Raw genomic sequence first — 19,940 nt, 5'->3', positions numbered from 1 at the left:
AGTGGAAGAGGAAAGGAAATGACTAGTACTGGTACAAGGTACCCTCCGCCATGCACCGTACTGTAGCTTGCGGAATATGTATTTAGACATAAATATAGATGTTCTACAAACGAATAGTGGGGCATACAGTGAAATTCAGGCACAACAGAAAAAAATATCAGAGCTGCTAAAGTTGTACAAAAAATGTCAGCCTCTAAGAGTTTGCATGGGTATGATTTTTTGAAGCGATAGCTGAACTTTATGGAGACTCTGGACAACCGGATCCATAATCCAGGTTTTGGAGAGTTTATCTGCAGGAGTACATGAAGACAGGCATTTGTACAACTACCTGCAACTGTTGTCGCATTAGCTACAGCTACAATAGAAATTCTTTTTTAAATTTAAATTATGTTTGAGAACTCCAATTGTTTCCAAACGTTAATGTATCGTTCGGATGCTTGTTTAGGAAAATGGGAACATTATTGCATGAACAAATGGACATTGAAAACAATTTTGTACCTGTACAACAGAGGATATCGTGATATTCAGGATATGAGAACTGAGCAATAAGTGCCTGGTATCTTGACAAAAAGCAATCATGAATGCATAGTCAACAGACTGTGTTGCAAGATGGGAGAATCAAAATCTGTTGATCATTGCTTTGCTTGTCTTCGTAAAATTTGTATTGAATGTTATTATAAAATTATTGTGCTTACAGTAAAATTGTAATACAGTGAAGAAGGCGTTGTTTGGAGATGCAGATTATTAAAAGTGCAATTCCACGGTTTAAGAGTTAACGTAATCTGCATTTTGTGCATAAGGAAACATTAAGCAGTGTGTTTCTTCTTCGGAAATCGTATTGAAATCCCGTTTGTTTGTGAGGAGATCGTGTCATGCCTTGTGCAGGTACAAACGTCTTGCAGCACGTATCGGAATTTGGCAGCTGTAGGATGAAGGATCGTCAACAAATATATTCCAAAACGCTGCTCATAATAATGGGGTTCTTCCAAGGATCATACCTCAGGTTCCATTTGTGTTAGAAGGGTAGGAGTGAATGTTTTGGATAGCCCTTGAGCTACGGACCATTTCACTATCCAACAGAAGGACCGTCTTACAGCACAGGGCCAAACTCTGAATATCACATACTTCCTCCAGATTAGGCAAATGAAGCAATCGATTGGTTCTTTTTGTATTAAATATAGTCTCCGCTGCGGCTTAAGGGGGCTTATGGCGGCATAGTTTTGTTCGTGGGCGGTTTCTAAGAAAATCAGAAAAACATGGTTTTTGGGTACTAAAACCAAGCCGCAGACTCCAAGACCGTTATACACAGTAAATGGATGACATTTTTACGAGATGTTCGTAAGATTCCGATCTCGAACAGCCATGAGAATGTTCTTGATATATTTATCCGCTTCAGAGTTAAGAGGTTCAAAGTTGCCGTACTTGTGCACGAAAAATACGCATGTAATATCCGCTGTGACGCGAAAACTTAGTTTACAATGTGACATAGCACGGAAAAATAAGTTGTAAAGTGTCTCCGTTATTATCAGAAGGACTCTGGGAACATAATGTTGTTGAAGTACTGAAGCACTCGCAGAATTTTTGGGCACTTAAAATCCTATCTGAGATATAAAATTAGCTTTGCTTTATTTCATTTTCGTATAAGTGAACTACGAAAATTTTTCTGATGCATGTAGTTCTTTTCATATGAGTGATATGCCTGACTCTATCAGGTGAAAGAAGGGAACCAGCAGAAAAATTTTCTTGTTGGAGCGCTAAAAATGCGAATGTGTTCCTGTTTATTAAAAGATTCTGACTGAAAAAGAGGGGGGGGGAGGTACTAGCTGTCTTATTCTACCTTCCTCAGCACCTTTAAAAAATTTTCCAAAAAAATTGGCATGCGAACACATTCGCGCAATGTTACGCTGAGAGAGGAGACAGTGGAAATCGGAAAGAGGCGGAAAAGTGATAAACACTGGAAAATAGAAGGCAGTGGCTGTGATATAGAAAGAGAGAAAGAGGCAATGGCAGTGTGAGAGAAAGAGGGACACAGTGGCAGTGGAACGTAGTTGACCGAACAGTGCTGGGGAAAGAGTGACAGAGACATTGCCTGTGGAAGAGGAATAAAGAGAGGGAGAAAGTGGAGGGGGGGGGTGAGAGTCAGTGATAATGAGAGAGAGGGTATATTTCAATGACAACGAGGAAGAGAGAGATAGCGACATTGAGAAGAGGGAGTAGCAGTGGGAAGGAATGAATGAGTTAGCAGCAGCAAGAAAGAACGAGAGGGAGACAGTAACAGAGACAGGACATAGTGTTAATTGCCCAGAACAAATGAGACTGTGTCTCTGAGACAGGGGACAGTGACAGTTAGACACAAGGAGATAGTGACAGTTGGGTTGAACGAGTGAGTGAAAATGGACTATACTTCATTTGTGTGGCCATATTGTCCACAGTTGCATTACAATTTTTGAGGGTATTTTTGTCCTGTCGTTGCAACTGCAAAAATGCGTTATTTTTTTTCATCAGACGCGTTTCGCTTTAATGAGGTAAATCATCATAAGAAACGCATAGTGCAGCAGAACAACTAAAAATTAGACCACAATTATCAGTGTCTAACGCAGAAAAACAATGATGTGTCAGCAGAAAGCATTTCCAGATGTAAGCGAGAAATCAAGCGAAAACCAGGTGTAATTACAAATCAACATATTCTTAACGAACTGTTTACCGATCTTAAAACAAATAAAAATGTAAATAACTTAATTACAGACCACTGATGATGCTTTACCTCAATAAAGTGAAACGCGTCTGGTGAAAATAATCAGGCATTATTGTAGTTGCAACGACAGAACAAAAATTCCGTCAAGGAAATGGACTAATGAGAGCGGATGGGCGTGAGCGACTTAGAGCCATAGACTAGTGAGTGAGAGTTACAGTTAGGTGAGCTTGAGAGAGTAAGAAGCAGCTTACTTGTTAAGAAGAGCACAACTATCTTCACATCCCAGAATTTTTGGGAAAAATTTTAAAGGTGCTGAGGAAAGACTCTTTTAATAACCAGGAGCATATTCGGCTATTTTGTGCTCTGATAGGAGCATTTTTCCGTCGCTCGGTAATCTGGTTTACCATTCAGCAAGATTACTGTCGAGCTGGTTGGGGCTCTACGACTGTCATCATAATATGGTGTCACTGGGTTGAGGAAGGTCATACACAACAGTATGCAGGACGCCGAGGCCCGACGCGACTAGCGCCTGAGAGGTCACGCACCTCCTTACAGCCACGTCACGTACCTTCTGTGGGGAAATAGGCTTGTGTGCAGCCAGACCAGTGTCCAGACAGACTATGCTATGACATCTGGAACACCACGGACTGTCAGTACGGCGACCATTGTTGGGGTTCCATGGACGTGGTAGCAGCAGAGGTCTACAACACAGGAGTGACTCCAAGTCGCCGGCCGCGGTGGCCGAGCGGTTCTAGGCGCTTCAGTCCAGAACCGCGCGACTGCTACGCTCGCAGGTTCGAATCCTGCCTTGAGCAGGGTGTGTGTGATGTTCTTAGGTTAGTTAGGTTTAAGTAGTTCTAAGTTTTAGGGGACTGATGACCTCAGATGTTAAGTACCATAGTGCTCAAAGCCATTTGAACCATTTGACTCCAATCCGTCTTTTCAGACGACTCTTAGTTCTGCGTACAGCATCACCATGCACGTATCTGTATGTGAAGCTCTGAGGGGAGGAACATTACAGTATTCGATTCGTCATCACCATATGGGCCCAACAAGCGATGCGATGGTATGGGGTACCATTGGGTACACAACATAATCACCTCTGGTTCGCATAGCCGGCGTTATATTGGGTTGGTGCATAAGTTGGTAGCGTTTTTCCATAAGTTTAATAAACACAACACAAACACATAATACATACGTAAGTCATCAGTAATGTATTCTCCTTCACTGGGGTAACTTTTCGGTTCCAGGACTGTAGCAATAAGGTGGTTCTGAGTCGAAGAACTCGTCTAACCATGTTCGGAGCGCATTTTGATCCCGAAAGGACGTTCCTTGAAGGTTGTTCGATAGGGAGCCGAAAAGATGAAAATCTGAGGTCGCAAAATAAGGTGAATAAGGTGTATGTTGAATGACTTCCCTATCCAAGTGCTGTATAATGTCTTTTTTCAGTCTAGCAGAAGGTGGGCAGACGTTTTCGTGGAGTAGCATCACTTCACGCAGTCTTCCTGGTCATTCTTGGACTGCGTTTGAAGACGTCTCAGTTCTTGACTGTAAACGCCAGCGATGATGGTTACACCTCGGGGAAGCAATTCGTAGTACATCACACAGTCACTGTTCCACCGGATGTATAACGTTATCTTTTGTAGACGCTCTCAGGTATTTGTATGGGTACTTGCTGCTTTGTATGGGCTCAACCATCCCTTTGTTTTCCTTATGTTGACATACAGACAACATTTTTCGTCACCAATAACGATACAGGATAGGAATGGTCGGTGTTGTTCAGGAGCAAACAAAGATGCACTTATGGCCATCCACTGATTTTTGTGATTTTGACTTAGAAAATGCGGTACTCATACACCCGATTTTTTAACCTTCCCCATTGCATGCAAATGTCACACGACGGTGGAATGATTAAAGTTATGACATTTGCTAGTTCTCGAGTACACTGGCGTGAATCATTGCGGATTAATGCGTTTACACGAGCTTCATCAAACGCCGAATATCTTCCTGAACGTTGAGAGTCATTTTTGTCAAAACGGTCCTCCTTAAAACGAGAAAATTATTTTCTTTCCGTGCTCTGTCCAGTAACATTATCCCCAGACAAGGCGCAAATATTTCTGACTGCCTCCGCTGGTGTCACCGCTCTCTTGAACTCAAACAGAAGAATATGTCGTAAATGTTCCGATTTCTCAACCTGGCACTCCATTTTCTAGGGTCCACAGCTCCGCTGACTACCTCCAGATGACAAAATAACAATGCCTAAACTCGAATAGCAACAGTGAACTACACAAAAGTGACAATCGATAAATAAATCCATAGCAATCGGAATGCCAGCAAGCAAAATAATTTATGCAACAACCAAATATTTATGACGTATTATTATAGACTGCTGTTCCTTGTCTTCGGGGTCTCACTGTCGCTACATTTCAATAAACAACTATTCACGCGTTGCCGAAATATTGGCAACCACCAAGCAAGCACCTTTCACTATTGTTGAAGAACTCTGGCATGAAGCTGTAGGACCATGGAATGACGCACCCGTATGTGCGTCCAAGCTCAGTTCGGTTCGATACCCAGCTGGTTAGAAGCATTTGCCGGAATTGTGCACTAAATTTCGCGTCCTCTGTATCTCAAATCAGCCACAAATTCGATCATGTTTTGTTCAAACAGTACTGTACACGCACAGTATATAAAATTTTTTTGCTATCCTTCCTAATGATGCAGTTTTAAAGGCCAGTACTGTACAAGTACCAGCTGACGTAAGTATCTATTCCCTTATTCTTCTAATATTATTGTTCGAGTTGTCTTTTTAATTGTTACACTACTGAAAAAATTATCAGAAATAAATAATTAATACATTATTTATTACTATCCAAGAAAATGTGTTTTCTAAGGCCTATTTTAGCTTTTCAGACAGTGGGCTGTAATTGTGAAGAATGGATGAACAAATAAATATGCTGCTGACTTGATATGTTGTAAGTACGGTTGAAATTAATTATGTTGTTTTTGGAATTTGGTCCTACGTTCAGTCTGCGATCACGAGAATACAAATATCTACGACAGGGTATTGAAAACTAATGCCTCCGAATTTTTAATGGGAAAACTCTCAAGCCCTTTTAAACAAAACGTTATTAACATTCTGAATGTTTATTCTTCATGTCTACATATTTATTTCTCAACGTAGTCACCCTGGTAATGAACATGTCTCTCCCAACGAGATACCAGTTTGTTGATACCGTCACTCGGTAATGTTTGACTTTGTTGGAGGAGCCACAACCTCGCCTCTGTGTGCACTGCTTCATCGCTATAAAAGTGAAGTCCTCGAAAGTGTTCTTTATGCTCTGGAAACAGAGCAAAATCGGATGGGGCCTAATCAGGACTGTATAGAGGATGATCAATGGCAGCAAACGCAAGGCGAAGGATTGGTGCAGATGTCGCAGCGCTCGTATGTAGTTTGGCATTGTCATGCTGAAGGAGTGGTAGCTCCATGTGTGGGCGAACTCGATCACAGCACGCTGCTTCTCGCGCATCAACGTAGCTATGTTATACGCGGCCATGTTACACGCTACAGCTCGGGGTCCTTTAGTGGCGCGGAGTTGCAAATACGAGACATGAAGAATAAAGATGTAGACTTAAAAACTTCTGTTTTATTTAAAAAGCTTTAAGAGCTTTCACATAAAAAATTCGGAGTCATTACTTTTCAGCGTGCCATCGTAGTTCTCATAAAACTCCATTACACGAATCTTTAAAATCAGTACGACGGTATGTCCACAGCAAATAGACTTTCTTAGCTTAATTTGTTCAACGCTACGCGGCACTTTGCATAACACATACCATAATGTTCTGAGTTACTAGCAGCACATGTCTTTAGTTTTACTTCAAACGATATCATGTTGTCTGCGGAACAAATTGGTAAGTCATTAACATCTTTTTGATAGTTTCATTGCTAAGCAATTTATGCACTATTACTATTGCGGCCGTTTAGCAATTTTCAAGTGGACTGCAGTAAATATTTTGTGGTTGAGGAATTGACAAAATTTTCAAAATATCTAGAATGCATTTGTCATCATCACATCCACAGGCTAGCTAAGTATTTCATGTTACTACTATTGTCATCACTTGCATAAATAATAGTAAGACACTTTACATGTTTAATGATTGACTACAACATGTGGTAGTCGACTTTATGAACCAATAGTTTAGAAGTCAAAGCTGACGATGAGGTGTTTCAAAACGTTTTATATATTTGTGAACTATAGCCATGAAACATTATTCAGTAACATCATTCGAGAAGTGACTGTTGTTCATTCATAGTCAATAAAAGTATTTACCTGTGGTCTGTATATCTACAGCACTAAACTTCACTCCCCCACTGCTACAGATCTGTAATACAGATATCGTATCGAAACTGGGGGGAAAACAACGCCGTAATTCCCTCGTCTCGACTTACCGTGTCGGTGTAGACGTTGAGGAAGAGGCAGTCTTCTGAAGTCGGGAGGGGCCCCAGTAGCAGGCCGAACGAGTCCTGCACGCAGTTGTTGCCCTCCCGCTCTGGGCGTCGAACCCCGGACCACGGTTCCACAGGCTGCGGTGCCTACAGTACAAAGTTGCAGATGTATCCTCCAAATTCTCTGTAATGACAAATCTAACAGCAAGGAATCAAGGGCTCACCCTAGTCAGAGTTAAGCACATGTTCGGTTACTAACAACAATAACGATCTCTTTGAAAATTGAACGGTAAGTTACCACAAAATTGAAGAAATATTTTTAAAACTTGAAAAACTGTTGTTAAAAAAAATATATCATCAGGTTAATGCATTACAATCATGTATTCAATAATGCATATCTCCTCCTGAAAACTATTTACTATTTAGGACAGAGTGAGAATGCAAAAGATGAAATATAAATTTAGTATTCCAGGCTGCCTAGAAAAAAGAAATAAACAGCTGGTGCACAGGGACTAAAACCAATGAGTGAGACATAACAAATAAAGTAAAGTGAGATGGTCAAAGAGAAAGCTGACCCAGCCTGCAGGAAGATTATACGTTATTTGGTTGCTAGAAGAAAAAAATAAAATGCGCTAACCTACAAGGTACAAATGAAAATCTCTGCGGGGAGGAAAAAAAAGAGCAGACGGAAGTATGTCAAGGGTCTGTACGGTGCAGAAAGATCTGTTCCATAGCGCAACAGTAGCCGAAAAGTTGGTTTATGTGGAAAAAGAATGGTATTCTAGTGAAGTAATCAGGGTACAACAGAGCACTCAAATAAATCAGCAGGAGTCGAAGTAACTTACAACAATGAATCGTATAGCAACTGGAAGGTTGTACATTAACCTTTATGAAAACTGCTACACTAACCACGACCCATACGACTGAAACGAACTTTATGCAATAGAACAGCAACATGACGATACACGAATAGTTAGAATTACAGAACTGTACATGATGTCTGACTTATGAAAATTCAGTGTGAGTAAGGAGCACCACTTACTGCAAATGGGAGACTCTAAACATGGAATAGACTAAAAGAGTGCACAGATATGTACTTGTGATTTCTTACTTCACGCCGTTTGCCTGAGAGTCCACAAGGCAAAGCAATGGTTGCTGTAAGACCATGAGAATTAGTTGGCGACCAAGAATTTGTAATTAATTTTTAATGGATAACATGTCAAGCGAACGTACAAGTTGTGTAAGGTCCGTTAAGGCCGTGGCAGGCAGTATGAAGCTAATGCCATGCTATAGTCAAACCGCATGATCCAGTACACGCTCTTTGATGTATACGACCCTGTTTTGTGGACTGGCTCCACCAACATGTCACTGTCACGGTCTAGCAGATCATTTCCTGGAGATTCACAGTTAAAATTCGTTTGTTTTTGTTTATGTGGTGTGCGTACTGTAAGACCTTCGGTACACACACCATCAGATTATTTGACTTTTCGCTCTAACGAAGTAGGCGAGTGTCAGCAATATGTCTCGTGCTCTTATCGTGGTGTGTTTATCTTCTGTCGTTAGGTCAGATGATAGAAATGCCACTTGCACGCTTAGAGTAGCAGATTGACGGTGACCAACTTTAAACAGAACTTGATTAATTTTCACACACATTTATTAAAATAATAAAAAGGCATAGACATTACGTAACTTGATTCTGGATGCTGTTTACAATTGACAATCTGAAGTTCCTTTGGTCTTGGTACGTTAATCTTATTCTCAAATATCTCTGATACTTGACAAAGTGTCTATACATTTCTCTTCATGGATATGTACAGGAATATGATAATCTTATTAGGTGCAGACTGAAACTTGACTATAGACTGGTACAGACTAATGCAGACTGGTACAGACTGGTGTAGACTAGTGCAGACAAGTGCAGACTAACTAATCAGAGGTCTGTACACTTGTTATAATACCTCGCACGTTCATGTATCACTGCGTGAGTGTGATCCGCGAGGAGAAAAGGTTCTACATTAGCAGCAATCTCATTGGGTGCGTTACATATTACACGCGGATCAGCGGAAGCAGAATTTGGTCCGTCTCTAAGGCAGCGCCATCTCGTAGTGTGGAGACGGACAAGCGCTGGCCTGAGCTGTTGTGCTTAGCGGGGCACGCTCTAGTGAGAAAGTTGTGTACGCGCTGACTACGCGGAGCTATGTACACAACAGTTTATCTTTCACAAACGTTCAGTTTGCTCTCCACAATGTGCTGGGTAAGCAAACGATAGTCAAACTCGTCCCAAAGTCATTGGCAGGGGAGCCGCATAAACTGATTCTTTCACAAAAAAAAGAAAATAAAAAGTCTTGAGATCAGGTACGAGACTGCTGCAATCGTCTGTTTAGCAAAGAAACAACAGTTTGTAAAGATCAGTAGCCCCCTTAACGACTGATTCGTCGTGTAGGCAGCTCACTGTTACCAGGCTCTCTCACAAGCAGACACCATTACGTTGACATCTCTCCTGTTAAATATAAAATTTTCGGCATGTACTCGCCATTCTGGAAAAGGTCAGATCTCCATCATAACCAGGTACGGGATTTCAGTAATAGTCACCAAAGAACAAGCCATAAGAAAACGCTTTTTCTCGGGAGACAGCGTAAAACACATGAAACTTTGAAGAGCCAGTCTGGTGCTCGACTACGGTATGTCGTTGCTGTGATCCCCGCATTGGTCCGCTGTGGCGGTACACTTTTCTTTTCAAATGGCACGTAGCCTCACCACTGAACACTAAACGCGAAACGAATTTGTTATTTTCCATCACTACACGATGCTGCTTATCACCAGCACGAAGAGCTTGTAGCAACTGAACCCTACAGGATCGGAAACACATACGTTATTGCAAAACGTCCCAGACGGACACACGAGCAAGGACCAACTCTCAACTGGCGCGACGAGCCCAATTCTGCGGACCACGAACAAAACTCTGTTTAATGCGCCCCGGGTCTGGAAATAGCAGAGGGAGGCGGTAGTGGGTTCCTTCTTACGTAACAGTCAGTGTCTTGAAACCGATGTTGCCATCGTAGAATGTAATTCTGCTCTCTCGACGAAAATTACGCCGCATATTTATGACTTAATTGTATCTGTTGAAACGGGGAACGTATCATCTTTTGTTACAGTTTTGTCAACTCGACTCGACGCACGTTAGATCATGGACCAGAAACTTACAACTGACGCCAAGCTATATATTTAGTTGCATATGTAAGTTAAATATCATCCCAAGTTTCTGTCTTGTGTGGCCAGCAGCTGGAACTAGGATCACAGGACTGATCGTGGTGATAGATCTCGATATATAAAGCCAATGCGTTCCTTGGTTAACTGGCGAAGGCACTGTTCGATCTTACATCCTAAACCAAGGCATGCATTAGTGTTGAGGGCATGCAGAAAAGTTATGCCTCCGAATTTTTATGTGAAAACTCTTGAAGTTTTTTTTTTTTTTTTTTTTTTTTTTTTTTTTTAATGCGACGAACACATTTCTCTCAATCAGACCAGTTTGTTGATACTGTCACCGTAGAATGTGTGATTTTGTTGGTGGAGTCACAACCTCACCTCCGTTTGCACCGCTTCATTACTGTTAGAATGAAGTACTAGAAGGTGTTTAAGTTTTGGAAAGAGATGCTCTCTTGTTTTCTGGGTCAAATGGTGTACGCATCTTTCATCACCTGTCACAATGCTGTTATGGAGCCCATAAACCTCACACTGGAAACGCAAAGGAAATTGATGACAAATGTCCAGTCTCTGTTTCATGTCAGGAGCGAGCATTCGAGGCACCCACAACGCACACAATTTTGGTACTGCAGTTCTGCAGTGATGGCCTGTATACGCACTCCTGATGTACCACACGTACGAGGGTAAGTCAATTATTATCCGAAAAGTAGTTATAAAATTTTATTGTAATCAAATAGGAAACTTACAAGAACATCATTTTTCGACATAGTCTCTTTTCGTTTCAACGCACTTGGTCCATCGTTGTGCAAGCTTCCTGATGCCCTCATAAAAGAAGGTTCTCGGTTGACCTGCGAGCCAGGAATGCACCGCTTCTTTCGTTGCTTCGTCCGAGGCAAATCGACGGCCCCTTAATGCCTGTTTGAGTGGACCAAACAAGTGATAGTCAGAAGGGGCAAGATCGGGCCTATATGGAGGATGATCCAGTACTTCAAAGTTGAGTTTCTGGAGCGTTTTAGCAGTGTGGGCAGCAGTATGCCGACGGGCATTGTGGTTCAACAACACAACTCCTTTTGACAGCAATCCTCGGCGTTAGCTTCTAATTGCAGGCTTTATCCTGGCAGTGAGCATCTCACTGTAACGTATACTGTTTATTGTTGTGCCCCTTTCCCCATAATGTTCCAGTAGTGGACCTTGTGCGTCCCAAAAAACCATAAGCATTAGTTTTCCTGCGGACGGTTGGGTCTTGAACTTTTTCTTGCACGGCGAATTTGGATGTTTCCATCCCATACTCTGCCGTTCACTCTACGGCTCGTAGTGATGTATAAATGTTTCGTCACCAGTAATGATCCTATCTAAGAAGTTGTCCCCTTCGTTACCATAGCGATCCAAATGTTTTTTTTTTTAAAGATATCCAAGCGCGTTTGTTTGCGCAACTGTGCGAGTTGTTTTGGGACCCATATGGCAAAAACTTTATGAAAACCAAGTCTGCTGTGGATGATTTCGTAGGCAGAACCGTGACTAATTTGGAGACGATGTGCCACTTCGTCAATAGTTAATCGTCGTCTAAGAGAATCATTTCATTTGAACGCTCAATGGTTTCTTCATTTGTGGCGGTAAAACGGTCGTCCGGCTCTTTCATCGTGCGTAACACTTGTGTGACCATTTCGGAATTTTTCAATCCATTCGTGGGCACTCCGTTGTGGCAAAACGCTGTTCCCGTACTATACCGAAACTCTTCGATGAATTTCGGCACTGATACGCCTTCCGACCACAAAAAACGGATCACTGAACGTTGCTCTTCATTGGTGCAAATAGACAGCGGAGCAGCCATGATTAACAGAATGGCAGCGATAACGAAATTAACCTATCAGCCTGAAAATTTCAAAGATATAACAACAAATAAACAAAGCCTGCGTCATCGACGTAAGGCGACAGTACTACCAAAATAAACAAAAATATAACTAAATTGCGGATAATAATTGACTTATCCTCGTACCTGAGAGCTGTGTCTGTGTTAGTCGACGATTTTCTCTGACGAGTTCATCAACCCGTTGACGACGAGTCTCATTAGTTGCCGTACGCGGTCGTCCAATGCCAGCTCTGTCACACATGTCCAGGTTAGCACAACCGTTTCCTTCATTATGAGCACAGACAACCCAACGTTGAGCATTACTGATGTCGACACAATCATCACCGTCACAGCTTGCATTTCTTCAAAGGATTTCAATTGGAGGTACGTTTCCTGCGGTTAGAAACCCGATTATAGTACGCTGTTTCTCACGCACCGACATAGTTAACGTTATGCCACTACAATTCGGAGCCCTCTAGCGGCACAGATCTGCAGCGTCATCGCACAAACAGTGTGCCGTATTATCAGCAAATGGAACATAATATGCAGTCCTCTGAGAGGTATTGTGTAATCGCTACATCTCGCTCCTCTTAGTTCTGGAATCTTTGAGTAAGTTTGAAAAATTGTTTGTCCCTCCAATGAATATGTCGACCGTGGCGCTCAGTACATCCAAAATGTACGTCATTTGTCGATACTAAACACAGCACGGGCAGTCTGTTTACGAGACATATCAGCAGTGATTATAATTTATATCATAACTTAACCGGACCTGATCTAGAGAATGGGCCTTATAAGAAGTACATTATCCGACCCAGATTTTGATTCGATGCGTGGACTCAAGTGCGTTAGGTCTTACCTAAGAAAAATTTCAGTCATTTAGAGCGCTGCAGATTGTTCGTGACCGTTAGCGAGAGCAGATCTCTCACCAATTCAGTTTTCAGCTTCTAAGCAAGGACATCAATAAACAGAGTATATTTACATAAGTTATGCACCAGCTTGTTTTAGAAAGGTTTCCAGTGGTTGTAGAACACACTGCCACGAGTTTTTGGTCTGGTCTTGTTGTCACAGCGTTTTTCAGGGTGTCTTTGGAAATTTCTTTTAAGTTTTAAATAATAGTTTTAACTGGTCTTACGACGAGGCATCACCATCAAAGATGTAGGCGTGGAATAGGTTTCTTTTCCCTAGCATTTATCCCTTCTAGTATGTGGCCCATTTTGCCAGGATTTGACAAATTTTATTTATTTTTCAGTTTCGTGGTCAGATATCCTTCCACTTGCCACAGTCGTCAAGGAACCTAAGGGAGGAAAGTAATGTGCACCTTCTATCTGCCAGTCGCATAACTATGTTCTGTGTGTTGTGTATCCAAATCTCTAAAATGGAAAAGATCGGACCACCCCAGTATTTGCCTAATCGAGCGTGGAAAACCTAAAAACTGCACTCAGGCTAGAAGTATACAGTCGTTAATCTGTCCAGGTCTGACTCACCTCCCTGTCTCGCATGATAATGCGCTGCGCGTTACACGTTATTATGTAATTCACAATAGTGACAGGCTTCGGCTTACTACCATCACCAACATGTTAATGTTGTTGTTGTTGTGGTTTTCAGTCCTGAGACTGGTTTGATGCAGCTCTCCATGCTATTCTATCCTGTACAAGCTTCTTCATCTCCCAGTACTTACTGCAGCCTACATCCTTCTGAATCTGCTTAGTGTACTCATCTCTTGGTCTCCCTGTACGATTTTTACCCTCCACGCTGCCCTCCAGTACTAAATTGGTGATCCCTTGATGCCTCAGAACATGTCCTACCAACCGATCCCTTCTTCTAGTCAAGTTGTGCCACAAACTTCTCTTCTCCCCAATCCTATTCAATACCTCCTCATTAGTTATGTGATCTACCCATCTAATCTTCAGCATTCTTCTGTAGCACCACATTTCGAAAGCTTCTATTCTCTTCTTGTCTAAACTATTTATCGTCCACGTTTCACTTCCATACATGGCTACACTCCATACAAATACTTTCAGAAACGACTTCCTAACACTTAAATCAATACTCGATGTTAACAAATTTCTCTTATTCAGAAACGCTTTCCTTGCCATTGCCAGTCTACATTTTACATCCTCTCTACTTCGACCATCATCAGTTATTTTGCTCCCCAAATAGAAAAACTCCTTTACTACTTTAAGTGTCTCATTTCCTAATCTAATTCCTTCAGCATCACCCGACTTAATTCGACTACATTCCATTATCCTTGTTTTGCTTTTGTTGATGTTTATCTTATATTCTCCTTTCAAGATACTGTCCATTCCATTCAACTGCTCTTCCAAGTCCTTTGCTGTTTCTGACAGAATTACAATGTCATCGGCGAACCTCAAAGTTTTTATTTCTTCCCCATGGATTTTAATACCTTCTCCGAACTTTTCTTTTGTTTCCTTTGCTGCTTGCTCAATATACAGATTGAATAACATCGGGGAGAGGCTACAACCCTGTCTCACTCCCTTCCCAACCACTGCTTCCCTTTCATGTCCCTCGACTCGTATAACCGCCATCTGGTTTCTGTACAAATTGTAAATAGCCTTTCGCTCTCTGTATTTTACCCCTGTCACCTTGAGATTCTGAAAGAGAGTTTTCCAGTCAACATTGTCAAAAGCTTTCTCTAAGTCTACAAATGCTAGAAACGTAGGTTTGCCCTTCCTTAACCTTTCTTCTAAGATAAGTCGCAGGATCAGTATTGCCTCACGTGTTCCAACATTTCTACGGAATCCAAACTGATCTTCCCCGAGGTCGGCTTCTACCAGTTTTTCCATTCGTCTGTAAAGAATTCGCGTTAGGATTTTGCAGCTGTGACTGATTAAACTGACAGTTCGGTAATTTTCACATCTGTCAACACCTGCTTTCTTTGGGATTGGAATTATTATATTCTTCTTGAAGTCTGAGGGAATTTCGCCTGTCTCATACATCTTGCTCACAAGGTGGCAGAGTTTTGTCAGGACTGGTTCTCCCAAGGCTGTCAGTAGTTCTAATGGAATGTTGTCTACTCCTGTGGCCTTGTTTCGACTTGTTAATATGTTAATATAAAACAGAAAACACTAATGAAACAATAAATGGTTCAGCTGGCTGAAGACCAAGTTTACAGAAACTGGTTCTCCCAAGGCTGTCAGTAGTTCTAATGGAATGTTGTCTACTCCTGGGGCCTTGTTTCGACTTGTTAATATGTTAATATAAAACAGAAAACACTAATGAAACAATAAATGGTTCAGCTGGCTGAAGACCAAGTTTACAGAAAAAATCTAACAGGACCTAATATGGTTGACTTGTCTGATGTTCGTAACACACATTTAAGAGTATTCCAATACTAGGATGAACTTAAAGTTATTTATACATGCAAGTGCATGAACAAGTGCTATTGATGGCCTCAGGGCATCCTACCCTTATGCAAACACAAGTTATAGCCGGTAGGAGGTGCAAGTGATGAGCTACGAGTCCAGCGACAAACATTCAACAGTTTAAACTAAAATATTCATCATCATAAATTACAGCGGTCCCACATGGTTAAAGTATGTATCCAACAGTTAAGCAAACTATGTAAGTAGTACATCTATAAGCAATCCAGTGCTCCACTTAGCCCTAAGTTTGAATCTAGAGATTTTGGCTTTGGGACCCATTGAGGCCATTTTTTCAAAATTTATGGGTTGCCTAGATATGGAGGCAATAACTGGTAAGCCGTGCCCTCCTTATCAACGACGTCATCATCACTTCACTACAGCCCACATCTGTCTCCGCCTCCCCTCCCTCCTTCCATCCCCTCCAGCTAATCACGACCTACACTTTAAGGAACCATTGAAATGAAATGGCCAAACCAAATCAAACATGGCGCAAATAACCCAGTTGTGTTCACGTAAAATTTAAAACATACCCCCCTCCTTCTTTCAGCCAAGGAAATCCTAGTATTTTAGGAGGCATTAAAACGAAGCAGCCAATCAAAATCCAATATGGCAGAACTAGCCCAGTTGTGTTAGTGGGAAAACATCCATGATGGTGAAACAAGCCCAGTTGTGGTTTGTAACCCCTCCCATTTTCTCTAATCAGAGTCTAGTATTTTAGCCATCATTAAAATGAAAAAACTAATTGTAATGTAGCCCCAGAGCACCTGTCTTGGCTGTGTTCAAAAATGTTTGATCGACTAGTTATCAAACAATTACGTTTGAAGTATTTCCACATCTAAAATACGTCGACAAACACACACACACACACACACACACACACACACACACACATATACACAAACACACTGAAAAAGATTTAATCCCTGCCTCAATAATGTAAAGTGATGCCAGGTTAAAAACTTTGTCAACTGTGTTTTCATTCCTTACTGCTAAAAATTATTTATGGACTGTCTTCCAAATCACACACATAAATGTTAATGGAATCTATATAGTATTCACTGTGGAATATTACAACGAATGAAAAACATGCTCTTGAGAGGGTTCAGTGACTGACGAAATCACACTATGTAATTCTTGAAGTATCTTGCCTTCCAATATACTCGTATATTCCTTGTTATATTATTGTTATTAATAGTATTCATTATCTTGAAATGATTATCTCCAGGATTTAATATCATTCTGCGTTTGTTTGTGAGCTTATACAACAGACTGTATGTGTGGATAATTCAATAACAGTTCCAGTACTAAAAGAACCTAGAAGTTTTCAACCTCTTATTCCGAGGTCTTCATTATGACACCAGTGCTGAGTTGGAAGCATTGAGCCACACTTTCTGTGATTTTATAGGCATCTGCTGACTAATTTCAAATGCAGCACGCTGCCCAAGCCGTACCTCAAACAGATAATAACAACAATAGAGACAGACTGTATGTACTAATACTTAACATTATACGTCAAACATGGACCTCTGCACTCTTATACACACCCATATAAAATTTACTCATCTATATAAGATGACGAGGGTAAAGAAAACTTTGCACTTCTGACTTAAAAAGGAAAGTTTCAAAATTTAATTCTGGTATAACGGCCAAACATGTTCGACAGCATGCCATAATACATGGACCTAGATAGCAGCTGCTACGCGACACTCCTAAAGTCCTTCTTACACGATGAACGAAATTGTTCAAGAAAGATTATAGTCTACTGAAGCGCTCCAAGCATACTAGGCCAGAACGATAAACTCGTACAAGATATTGTCGCAGCGTGTAAAAGAACACAGCATACCGCTACAAGCATAACAGTGCCAAAGTCGTGATTTCACATTAGCGTATCATTAATTATTTATGAATTTACAAAGATTTAAAAATTTATGTGAAAATATTCACGAAAAGTGCGCTATATTCACTTGCTCGGAAGGTTCCTTGTGATAACGAAACGACTATAAACAGAAACAAAACTCAGTATACGGTAAGTGCACTAGAAAGCAACATGGCAGACTCAGCACTCAACTGAGAAGTGACTACAACAGGCAGCTACTAGCTCGCGCCTGCGCAGTGATGTCACTAGTACCAAATTTAGAACTGGCCCTATTCCTTTACCCCTAGAATTTTCGCGCATCACTACTTAACGCGATCATAATAGTGAGCCTGTTCACACGATAGACGGCCGCCATTCACGCAGCTGGTTGTCAACCGATTAAAAGTTCGTTCATGGTGTAAAAATGGCATAATATTTGCGAGCGCTGCTGTCGCCGCCTCAGCGCTAGTGGCAGGCCACGCCCCACCCGCCAGCCTATCGACGCCCGCGGCTGCTCTCCGTCCACAGTCTTCTGGCTTCTTCTTCAAGCTAAGTAATGATGGCTTTGCTCTGGGAGCATTTCCTTCCTCATATGATGGTTATGGGTGTTTGTGTTCATCTTTATTTTAGTGTTTGGCTTGGGTGTTTGTGGGACGTGTTTTTAAACATCAATGGGGAAGTTGGTTATGCTTATTCTGTGATGTCTATACTTACCTATCCAGGAGTGCGATAGGACGTCTATGTGGTCCTCGCTATTCAAGGGGCTCTTATAAGGGGGTTTGTGGATGTTGCCGCTTTTTGATAAAATCTTCTGGCGATTTGTTGGTGGCGCTGAAGTACTTCTTTCTCTTCAGCTGCTTCGTGCAGATAGCAGTGCGGGAACTCCGGGGGTACGTGATAGACTCGTCGTAATATCTTGTTCTGCAGCTTCTGTAGTCGTTGTATGTACGTTCTCGCTGCACCACCCCACACTTCACAGGCGTAGCAAACAGTGGTTTTAGGTACAATCGGCATATCAGCAGGCCGTTTCGACGGATAGGGCAGAGTGTTCATTGATAATGGGGTAGAATGCCTCCATGCGCTGGTTTATCTTCTGCCGGACTTCTTCTATGTGTTGTCTCCAGATGAGTTTCCTGTCCATCAGGACTCCTAAGTAGCACGCAGTCTCTTGCCACTGGAGTTCCGTGTCGTATATGTGGAGTCGGCGTTGAGGCATCGTACGTTTTCATGTGAAGATTATGGCTTGTGTTTTTGCCGGGTTAAAGCTGATGCGCCACTTTGCTGCCCAGTCTTGTAGTGCATTGCAGGCACGTTGAAGGCGTGGCACAAGTACTTCATTCCAGCGGCTGCGGGTAAAGATCATTGTGTCGTCTGCGTAAATGGCACGTTCGACTCGTGGAATTGCAGGCAGGTCGGAGGTATAGATGGTATATAGGACAGGTCCAAGGACGGATCCCTGTGGTATGCCGGCCTTGTATTGTTTTGCAGCAGAGGTCACATCTTCAACTCTGACAGCGAAGGTACGATCTTCTAGGTAGGAGGCAATGAGCTTCACGTACTTGGTTGGGAAGCCGAATCGGCGAAGCTTCCAGATGAGGCCTGAGCGCCAGACACTGTCAAAGGCTTTTAGTAACATCGAGCAGCACAGCTCCGCAGTATTCTCGACGATTGAATGCAGTGGTGATGTACTCCACTGCCCTGAGTATCTGCTGGGTGGTTGAGTGTCCACTTCTAAAACCAAACTGTTCCAGCGGCAGAATCTCCTCTTGTGCGATGATTCGTTGCAGCCAGCTGAGAAGTAGTCGCTCGAAGAGCTTGCTAATGTTCGGTAGCAAGCTAATTGGATGATAGGTGGAGGGTTGCTTGCGATTTTTCCCGGATTTGCTGTAAAGCTGCAGCGCAGGGGCCCGGACTTTAGTCGTGTTCCGACTACACTCTCGTATTGTTCATTGTATTTAGTGTTGCTTGGTTCTTGATACTGCTGCGTCTAGGTTCTTGGTCCAGTTCACTATCCAGACCTGTCATTCTGTCGTGCTGTCTTTGCTGTTCATCCATCACAGTTGTTATCTTTATGAGGTTTTTGGTGACTCACCATCGACGCCCTCGGTCTTCTGGTCGTGTCCGAGTCCAGCTGCCAGAAATGGCAATAAGGAGAAAGGTTAACAGTATCTCATGGATGCGAAAATTGTGCAACTCGTGGAACAACAACAAAAACAGCTGCTTCTGCAGCGGATCAACAGCTACCAAGGTGCCGAAATTCTCGCAAATCCTTTTCCCGACGGCAACGTCGTGATTCATCACTTTCGGATGTGTGAATGGCCTCAGAGCAGATAGTCACACCGCGATGGCGTAAGCAGTGGGATCGTCCACTATGTCATGTCTGTTTCACGTCCCGCAAAAGTACAGACAGTCTAAATCACTGGGCATACTGCATCCGCTGTCGAAAGGTTGGGCATCTCCAAACTGTCTGCTGTCAAGCACAGGAACAGTCGAACCCCACTCCACAG

The 19,940-nt window shown here is 42.2% G+C and overlaps 1 protein-coding gene across 1 annotated transcript in view; it reads right to left on the bottom strand.

Annotated features, from left to right (window-relative positions):
* Positions 1-19,940, bottom strand: part of LOC126235083 (juvenile hormone esterase-like) — a 173,798-nt gene that overhangs the window by 129,263 nt on the left and 24,595 nt on the right. The window contains exon 3 of the mRNA XM_049943816.1: positions 7,146-7,289. Within this exon, the coding sequence (XP_049799773.1) occupies positions 7,146-7,289 (144 nt within the window). The remainder of the gene's footprint in view (positions 1-7,145; positions 7,290-19,940) is intronic.

This window comes from Schistocerca nitens, chromosome 2 (assembly GCF_023898315.1).
Source record: "Schistocerca nitens isolate TAMUIC-IGC-003100 chromosome 2, iqSchNite1.1, whole genome shotgun sequence".
NCBI classification, from domain to species: domain Eukaryota; kingdom Metazoa; phylum Arthropoda; class Insecta; order Orthoptera; family Acrididae; genus Schistocerca; species Schistocerca nitens.
The sequence above is the reverse complement of the archived record's forward strand: the minus strand, read 5'-3'. Positions and strand labels throughout refer to the sequence as shown.